Source organism: Trachemys scripta, chromosome 1, assembly GCF_013100865.1.
Source record: "Trachemys scripta elegans isolate TJP31775 chromosome 1, CAS_Tse_1.0, whole genome shotgun sequence".
Classification (NCBI taxonomy): domain Eukaryota; kingdom Metazoa; phylum Chordata; order Testudines; family Emydidae; genus Trachemys; species Trachemys scripta.
In genome coordinates, this window is record NC_048298.1 from 291718650 (window position 1) to 291728702 (window position 10053).

At 46.7% G+C, this 10053-nt stretch overlaps 1 protein-coding gene across 1 annotated transcript in view; it reads left to right on the forward strand.

The window, feature by feature from the left end:
• Nucleotides 1-7971, forward strand: part of WDFY2 (WD repeat and FYVE domain containing 2) — a 117201-nt gene extending 109230 nt beyond the window's left edge. Inside the window, exon 12 of the mRNA XM_034758538.1 lies at nt 6843-7971. Coding sequence (XP_034614429.1) covers nt 6843-6872 — 30 coding nt within the window. The 3' untranslated portion in view covers nt 6873-7971. The remainder of the gene's footprint in view (nt 1-6842) is intronic.
• The last annotated feature ends 2082 nt before the right edge of the window (nt 7972-10053 follow it).

A 10053-nucleotide genomic window follows, 5' to 3' on the forward strand; every position in this document is an offset into this window, starting at 1 on the left:
GCCCATCACGGGATGCATCGGCCACTCCGGATAGTGGCACGGGATGTCATCAACCCAGGAGGCCCTGCAGGTGACGCAGGATATTTTGTCCCTCCCGGTGCTGTCCGCACAGGCAACAGTAGCTCCCAAATCAAGGGGTAAACTTGCCTTTGGATCACCACCTCAGTTCCCGTCAGTGCGGCACTGCTCGCCACCTCAGGGAGTGTCCCACCGGTGCTTGCCCACGAAAAGCCACCACACTTCGGACGTAGGGCTACCTACCAATTGGAGCCCTTGGTGCCAGTCTCTGGATTTGAGCCATCGCTCTGTGGGCTCTGAGCATTGGTTGCCGATGGTATGGTGTAGGCCTACTGAAGCACGTTTATCCCCGTGACCCTGGTACCAGGAGCATCACTTGCCTTTGGATCGACGCCGCTTCAACGGAAGCCTCTGTCAGGACTCTCTGTACCAGTCACCAGCCTATAGTCAGAGGTCATTGTACCAGTGTTGACACTCGTCATCGTGGTGTCGGTCACGCTCTTGCTCCTGATCTATGGACTGGCACTGGTCGGGAAACATTTGGCGTGGATCACTAGGGTACCATTGCGGATCCACTGAACTCTGACGCCGGTCACCAGGATCTCGATGCCGTGGATTGTTGCCCACATACAGATCCCATTCGGAGCATCTCAGTGGATGCAGCTGGGACCAAGACGCCCGCATTGATGAGGTCCCAGTCTCCGGAACATGGCCCTCAATCAGCACTTTCAAGCTGACCCCCTTATACATCCCTGGACTCAATGGGCTGGACGAAGCAGCACTTTCAAGCTGCCACCCTTATGTGTCCCAGATTCAGCATGTCCCTATCCCCACTCCCACATCACAATTGTACTGGTAGTAACCGACTTGATGAGCAAACCCCACAGTATTTTGGGCGCTGCAGGGATCTTTAGCTTAGGTACAAGAAGCATTGCTGTAGAGTAAATGGGGGAAGCTAAAAACACAAGAGTAAAGTTCAGAGAGAGAGAAGCAACCAGCTTAACCATAAACGTTACTTATTGAATAATAGTGATAACCACTCAAGGAGGGCTAAACCAACATAACATACATTATTAAGGGTTAATATATAAAGTAGAAAGGAAAACAGAGAAAAAGAGGGGGGATCTCACCCACTCTGAGGCTTGAACTGGTCGGGGTTCCCAGGTGATGGTGGTAGCTCAAGGTCCTGAGTGCTGGAGACAGGCAGAGCAGCACAATCAGTCAGGAGAAGATGGAGTCCCAGTGGAACTGATGCATAGTTTGGATCTAAGCATCAGAACACTTACTTGAACATAGGTGGGGGGTTTTGTAGAGAAACAACAGTGGTTCAAGGGAGAACACTAGATTTGTTCATCGGTAAACTGATGACTCAAGGGTTTTTCTTTAGGCTAGACAATAGGAGCCGATCACTCTTGGCTATGGGTGGTGGTTTCTTCCAGGGAGCTCACAATGCAACTAGGCTGCTTCACTATTTTGGATATCAATCAAGGATTCATTACTAGAATTGGTCTGATAACTGCTGAGCTGGGTGTGAGCAGGCATACATTCATTAACATCTTGAGCAGAGATTCCCATGATTCAGTGCTTCCCTGCTTTTTCTGGTCCCAGAGTTCAGTGCGGTTCTCTGTTCTTCATTCTGTATGCTAATCCCTGTCCCAACTTTCATGCAGATGAGGCTAGGGGAGTTGTCTCTGCTCTCCATTCTGTATGCAAATGGAGATGTCTTAATCTTGTCACCCTTGTCAGGAGGGGTCTAAGTGTGTTTCCTAACGCCCTTCACTGCTCTCTGCAAGCCTTTTCTATGGTTGGTTTTGGTTCAAGCAGAGTTGTGGGGGGGTGCGTGTCTTTCATGAGTCAGACAGGCTAGATACTGCGCCCTGGTTCCCCAGAGCTGACTGGTATCAGTTCAACAGCCCGCATCCTTCGGCGTCGCTGATATTGGATGCCTCGGACCTCAGCTGTGGAGCGCACCTTGGCACGAGGTCCACAGAGGAGATGATGTTGCATATAAATGTCAAGGAACTCAGGGAAGTTCACCTAGCCTGCTGGGTTTTTCTCCTGCAGTTAACTGGCCGAGTGGTTCAAGTGCTGATGGAAAATATGGCCTCGATGTTTTACATCAACAGGCAAGGGGGAGCATGCTCATCGGCCTCCTGTTAAGAGAATCTCCACCTATGGCATTTCTACATCCAGCATGTTATCAACCTCGAGGCCTATCACCTTCCCGGCATCAGGAACACGCTGCCAGATTGCCTCAGCAGGTCCTTTTCTCACCATGAGTGGTTGCTCCACTCAGAAGTGGTCCAAATGCTCTTTCAGAGGTGGAGAACTCCCCGAGTGGACCAGTTCACCACCAGACAGAACAGGAAATGTCATCAATTTTGCTCCCTGCAGGGCCTTGGCCTTACTTTCCCAGGTGCCTTTCTCCTATCCTGGTCGGGGGTCCTGATGTACGTGTTCCCACCCATCCCGCTCATCAGCAGAGTCCTGTCAGAGATCAAGAGGGACAAGGCTCGAGTCATCATCGCCCCAGCGTGGCCGCGCCAGCATTAGTTTGGTACGCTGTTGGATCTGGTAGTAGCTCCCCGACTCCCCCACCCTCGGGGCCGCTGCCCAACCTCCTGGACCTTCTCTTGCAAGACCACGGTCGCCCCCTGCACCCCAACCTCTCCTCCCTCCACCTCACGGCATGGATGCTGCATGGTTGAACCCGGAGGAGTGAGCCTGCTCCAGGGAGGTGCAGCAGGTCCTTTGGGGAAATAGAAAACCCTCCAGTAGAGTGACTTACCTGGCGAAGTGGACGAGGTTCTCCCACTGGGCATCTGAACGTAGCATCTCCCTGACACGCTCTTTTCTGCAGTCAATCTTGGAATACCTGCTCCTCCTGAAGAATCAGGGCTTGGCCCTCTCTTCTATTAAGGTTCATCTAGCTGCCATCTCAGCTTTTCATCTGTCGATCCAGGTTAGATCAGTGTTATCACACAAGATATCCACCAGGTTCCTGAAAGGCCTCGAAAGGCTCTTCCCTCTCATTAGGAATCCTGTCCCGCAATGGGACGTCAATCTTGTTCTCTCCAGACTCACGGGTCTGCTATTTGAACCCTTGGGCTATTGTTCCCTTTCCCACCTATCATGGAAAGTTGCCCTCCTTGTGGCAGTGACATCGGCTTGATGAGTGTCGGAGATTAAAGCCCTAACCTCAGAACCACCTTACATGGTCTTCTACAAAGACAAGCTGCAGTTGCGACCCCATCTGACCTTCCTGCCAAAGGTGATGTCTTTCTTCCATATCAACCAGGACATCCTCCTCCCGGTGTTCTGTCCTAAGCCACACAAGACCAATGAGGCAAGGCGGCTACACGCTATGAATGTCCGTCATGCCTTGGTGTTTTACCTGGAGCGTACCAAACCCTTTCGCAGGTCGATGCAGCTCTTCATCGCGACAGCGAACAGGATGAAGGGCCTTCTGGTGTCCTCTCAGAGGACCTCCAACTGGATTACCTCATTGTGACGTCTGATTAAAATATAATTATGCAAGCCATTATTTCTACCACTGTTATATACTTGCAACGAATCTTATACAGAATATAAACTTGTGGCCAGAAGGGGTTAAACAGCTTGCAGGCTGGATGACTCAAAGCTGACTTTTAAAGTCATGCTAGAAAGGTATGCGAATGGTAATGAAGGCCCTTCATAGTAAATAGGGTAGAACTTTGAAATGCAAACCTGTGAAGTAATAAAAGAACGAGGAGTACTTGTGGCACCTTAGAGACTAATAAATTTATTTGGGCATAATTGTGTGCATCTTGGATGCTACCCGTGTAAACAGACAGTTCCTGTCTGTCACTATAACTATTAATTTAGAGATCAAAAGGGAATATGAACATTTAGATGACTCTTGGGTGAAATGTTATTGTCTATATGTCTCTTTGAAGTTTGTGATAGACTGCCTAATGAATAAATTGCCCTATGTTAATTTGTGTAACTAATTACTGGTGGTAGTTAGAAAACAGAAGGTTACATCAAAAGCCTATTGTTTACCCAGGACTGCATGGTCAAGTGGATGCTAAAAAACTGTATAAAAGACCATTGGGTCCTGATTCTGTCATCTCCGATCTGCTTGAGGCTTCATACAGGAGAAGCTTGAGCCGTAAAGACTGAGATCCCAGTTCTAACTGGATCGCCCTAAAATATAAACATTGGATTATAATCATAGGTTATAAGAGACTCTTTGCAACCACAAAGCTAACCATCTCTGCTGTGAATCTGAATCTTAAGAACTAAACTCATGTCTGTATGTATATTGTGATGGGGCAAGGCCAGATGGCTACAGTAAAGTAGTGAGGAACAGGTATGTTAGCCCCAGGCTAAACAAATCCCTGGTACCATGGTAACCAAATGGCAGTTGCTCCAGGTTAATCAAGACACCTGGGGCCAATTAAGATCCTTCTAGAAAGCAGGAGAGACAGCTAGATTGATTGGGACACCTGAAGCCAATTAAGGACTGGCTGGAACTAGTTAAAAGCCTCTGTTAGTCAGTGCGGGGTGGGTCACAGGAGCTATAGGAGGGAGCTCTGCTGTTGGAGGAACGAAGTAGTACGAATCCATATCAGATGCAAGGAAGGAGGCCCTGAGGTAATTGTGAAGAAGACATTGAGTGGGGGCTGCTGTGGGGAAGTAGCCCAGGGAATTGTACATGCCCTATTTCCAAAAAGTCAGCTTTCATAGCTGCTAAGTTTAGGGTCTCTGGGCTGGAGCCCGGAGTAGAGGGCGGGCCCGGGCTCCCCCCCCCTCCCCTCCCCTCCCTGATTAATCACTGATACTGGGAGACAACAGAGACTGTGTGAGGGAGGGTTGTTTCTCCTCACCTCCCTTGCTGGTTTATGATGAAAATGGCTCAGTAGACTGTGACCCTTGCCTCTAGAGAGAGAAGGGCTATGTGGAGGGTCACACTTGAGCCTCTGAGGCTAGCAAAAAATCCATCAGGAAATGCAGGACCCATGGAGTCAAGACAGAACTTTGTCACAATATTGATCTTTTAACCATGCTCTCTTTGTTTTTTACTAAATTTTAGTTTAGTTAATAAGAATTGGCTGTAAGCCTGTATTTGGGTAAGATCTGGAATATTCAATAACCTGGGAGGTAATGTGTCTGATCCTTTGGGATTGGTAGAACCTTTTCTTTTATATTATGAAATTTTCAGAAATCCTCATATTTGACTTGGGTACCTGGGTGGAGGTCTAAGGCTGGATCACTTTAAGGGAGCAGTGTTGTTTGGACTTCTGAGTAACCAGTAAGGTAATAAAGAAGCTGTTTTATGCTGAATGTTTTATGGTGAATCTAAGTATTGGAATATCCACCAGCTTTATGGGGATTGTCTACCCCGTTCTTTGCAGTTCACTCTAATTGAGTGTCCACAGCTGGCCCCCACTTGGACCCCGGTCACTCATGCATCCAGACCTGTTACGAGGTGGCGCAGGTCTAACCGCCGCCTCTGGTGAGGGCCCACTCGATGAGCGTGCAAGTGTCCTCCTGGGCCTTCCTGATGCATGTCCTCATTCAGGACATTTGCAGAGCCGCGATGTGGTCTTCAGTTCACACGTTCACAGCACCCTATGCCATCACCTAGCAGGCCAGAGATGACGCTGGGTTTGGCAGAGCTGTGTTACAAGCTGCATGTCCATGAATTCCTACCCGCCTCCATTGGTACTGCTTGAGAGTCACCTAACATGAAATGGACATGAGCAAGCACTTGAAGAAAAGACAGTTACCTTTTCTGTAACTGGTGTTCGAGATGTCCATTCCATGACCCGCCCTCCTTCCCCACTGTTGGAGTTTCTGTCAAGAAGGAAATGAGGGGGTGGGGGGAGCCGGCGGCGCTCCTTATACCATGGCATACGTGCACCACTCCAGGGGGTTCCAGAGCCGGTCCCCTATGGATACCACTGAGGGAAAAACTTACAGCACCAGTGCATGTGGTGAGCACACAAGTAACGTGAGTTGCTCATGTCCATTACATCTCGAAGAACACCGGTTACGGAAAAGGTAACGTGTCTTTTATCTTGGCCTGTCCTGATTTCAGGTCACTGCCCATCCACGAGCAAGAAATTCATAAACCCAATCACTTCACTGAGCTTCATATGTGGAGCTCTGAGGTGGCAGAAATGGGGGAAATAAAACAGTAACTTCTTTTAAAAAAAAAAAAAAAGAAAAAAAATCAAAACAGCTAAAGAATTGAAGGAATTGTTCTGTATCCTTGTGCCTGAAAAACTGAAAATATGTTAAGTGCTAATAAGTGGTGTACAACCTCAGTAGATTGTTAGGGTGGAATGTTTTTGTCTTAAGCAAATGTCTCAAATTTCATTTAAAAATACACTTTAAAGTTCTCATAGCACAAAAAATCATTGTACAAATTCAGTCTTCTATATACTACCCATTTGCCTTGACTGTTTTGTGTAATAGTGATGGAAGATAGATTTTGTCACCTGTGCAACTTAAAAATAATTCTTACACTGAAACAGGGGGTGCATCAACACTAGGAAAATAGAGGGTAGCTGTCTAGATGTAGCTTATCTTGACAAAAGGAAAGGACTATAGCTCGTAGTGCTCATCAGACATGTAAGCAAAGGTGCTGTGTTCTTGGTTTTATGTTTTGTTATTGCTATGGTTTTATGTTTTATGCTTGTTTCCTTCTCATAATGAAGGCTCTGTTGTTTAAATGAGTTAAAATGATGTCAAATGTTTTCAAACCTAATGCTTCTCTTTACAGAAGAACACAATGCTTTCCCCTATGATATTACATGCATTCTTATTATTTTTAACAGTTGTGGGATATGACACCAGTAGTGTCTTGATGATACGTCAGTGGAACTTAAAAGGTGGTATTTACTGAAGAAACAGATTTCCTAACCCTAATCGTATTGCAGAAGATAAACGCTGTGTGTATATGGCAGATAAGGAAGGAGCTAACACATCTGTGATGATTTTTCATCGGCTAGATCAAGGGTGAACATTTGCACGAAGACTCTATTTCAACTTTGTTCTCAAAATATCCGAGAAGGTATTTTTTTAACTAACGGTTTGTACGATCTGGCTATGTTCAGTTATTTTGAGTTTATCTGGAAAATCTCTGTGCAGTGCAATTTAGTTTTTATATTTCATTACGTTGGTATATTGGTTGCTTTGTGTGGAAGGGTTCTTTGTTTTGTGTCTGGGCTTGTAAAAAAAAAAAGTTTCCAATCTCAACACACTGTACAAAGCTATCAGAGTTCCCCAGAGAGAGTACCTATTTATTTGTGATGTTTTTGCTAACAGCCTCTTCAGTGGAGCAACTTTGAGCAAGACCTTGCACCTTTGCTTACTGCTTCGTAAAGGATCTGTGGGACTATTGCACCCTTCCGAAAAGGGCTTTTCCGTCTACTTGTTCTAGCAAATACCACCTTGAGACGATATTTTATTGTTGCATAAAATGAAATTCAGTTCCTTCTGTCTCTTCCCTTGTCACACAGGTTGCAAAATCAAGGGGCTGGGTTGCTTAGCAACTAATCTTACAATAGCTGAAATAGTTTTCTAGCCCAGACATTAACAAGGAGTGTCCAGACCAGTTTGAATTTGATGAGGTCACAAAGGCTGATTCAAATTAAATTGACAGCAGCTTGTAGAACTGTGGAGTTGTATAAAAGGGTGACTAAACAGGCTTGATCGGGCCCAAACAAGCCCATTTCTTCCTCATGAAGCATCATGTCAGCATTTACGTCCGTCTTTTTCGCTGGAGAGAATTTTAACTTTCCCATTCCTGCTCCCCACCCCGTTATTCATATTTATTTTAAAATTGCTGATGGGTTTTTATTAATCGTGTATGTGGTCCAGAAATAATGTTGCCAACTCACACCCAGTGTCCTGCTGTCGCGTTTGGCAGTTTCTTTTTAAAAATAAAAATGATTAAAAAACCCACCCTGGCCCAAATGACCTTTTTAAAGGGATATTGTCAAGGTTCATAGGTGGGAAAATTGTCCTCCTTCCACAGGGGTCCCATCTGAAAGGTCCTTGCCTTCTGGATTCCTTGAATGTTTCATTTATAAATAAATTATTGTGGCCATGCTTTGAAGAAACTAAAAGTGGAAAGACTGCAGCAGGTACTGCCAGACCTTTCATATGGGGCCACTATCAAGGTAGGCACCATGATCTGGGGACTTGAATATACAACTGATAATCAGCAAGTCAGTGGTACAAGCTAGGTCTTCCATGTGGCCTTGATGAAGTGACTTGCCCCTCTGTGTGCATCATCCCCCCACTGTAAACTGGAGTGTAATGATACACACCCACCTTTGTAAAGCAGGCTGTGGATGTCAAGTGCTGTAGTGCTAAGTGTGCTGTTACAGCTCTGCAAACACCTACACTTGCCCCTTGCCTACAGTAGGTAACTTTTTTTTTTTTTAATGGGTGAATAAAATACAATTAGTTCTTCAGCCATCATCAGTTGTCATAGTAAAGGGTGAATGAGTAGGGGTGTGCGCGTGCCAGGGTTGGTCCATCTTCCTGAAAATTCTGTGCTTTGCATTATTTACTCTATATGTATAGGTTTGCCAATCCTCATATTCTCCTTTTTAAAATGACCCCACTCTTGCCTCATTGGACATGCTGCCAAGTATCTGCTTCTCCTCTAAGCAGCCCATTTTAATGTATATTTTCAAACATGATAAAGACTTAGCTAAAAGAATATTTTCCAATGTAAATGTTAATTCTTTTGCAAGCCATCCTGTTTTCTCTCATGGTAGCTGGCTGCTGATTTTATTCTCCCACTGGAAAACCTTTCAAAGGTGGGTCATTACACCTGTTCCATATTGTATGACTAAGGCTACACTTAAGTCATGGGTATTTTTAGTAAAAGTCATGGGCAGGTCATGGGCAGTAAACAAAAATTCACGGCCCGTGACTTGTCCATGACTTGTACTATATACCCCTAACTAAAACTTGGGCCAGGGGCGCTCTGGAAGGAAGCGGGCCAGGCCACTGTGGGTGCTGAGGGAGGGCACGAGCATGCAGCCTGGGATCCCCGCTGGTGCTTGGGGGAGGGGAGAGGGTTGGCGGGGCTGGCAGGCTCCCTACCCAGCTCCATGAAGCAGCCAGCATGTCCCTGCAGCTCCTAGGAGGAGGGGAGAGGCGGGAAGGCCAGAGGGGCGCCGTGTGCTGACCCCCCTCACTCCCCCACGAGCGCCGGCTCTGCAGCTCCTGTTGGCCAGGAACCCAGCCAATGGGAGATGCGGGGGTAGTGCCTGCAGGCAGGGGCAGTGCGCAGACCCCTCTGGCTCCTTTGCCTAGGAGCTACAGGGACATCCCGGCCACTTCTGGGGATTCCCTCCACCCCCTCCCCCAAGGTAAGCATCACACCCCAGCCCTGAGCGCCCTCGCACATCCAAACTATTGTTGCTGCTGGGCGAAATCACGGAGGTCACTGAAAGTATCAGTATCCGTGACCTCTGTGACGGACATGCAGCCTTAATGATGACTGAAATTTCTTCTGCTGAAAAAGCTGTGCAAGATAACTCCAAATGCTTGTTGCTTAGCGGGGGTGAAACTGCTGGATTATGCTACTCCACAGTACCTTGGAAGGGTCGGGCTACTTTCCTAAAACAAGATCCACTTTGCTGCTGCTCTGAACAAGTATGTAGCAGGATGGGTGAAACATCCAGAAATACTGGGCTAAACAACTCAGACCAGTGTCTTTCGTAAAAATGTATACCCTTAGCCCTGGTCTACACTACAGAGTTAGTCAGCATAAGGCAGCTTATGTTGACTTAACTCTGTAAGTGCCTGTTGGTAGGAGCTACTTTTTAATGTAACTCGCCCACTACACGGACTTAATAACTCTACCTCCAAGAGAGGCGTAGCGCTTTGGTCAATGTAGTTAGGTTGACGCAGTGTCAGTGTAGACACTCCATTGCTTACATCAACTGTTGCTGCCTTTCAGAAACGGTTCCACAATGCCCCGCACTGACAGTTCAATCGGTACAAGCGGTCCTGGTGAGGTTGTGC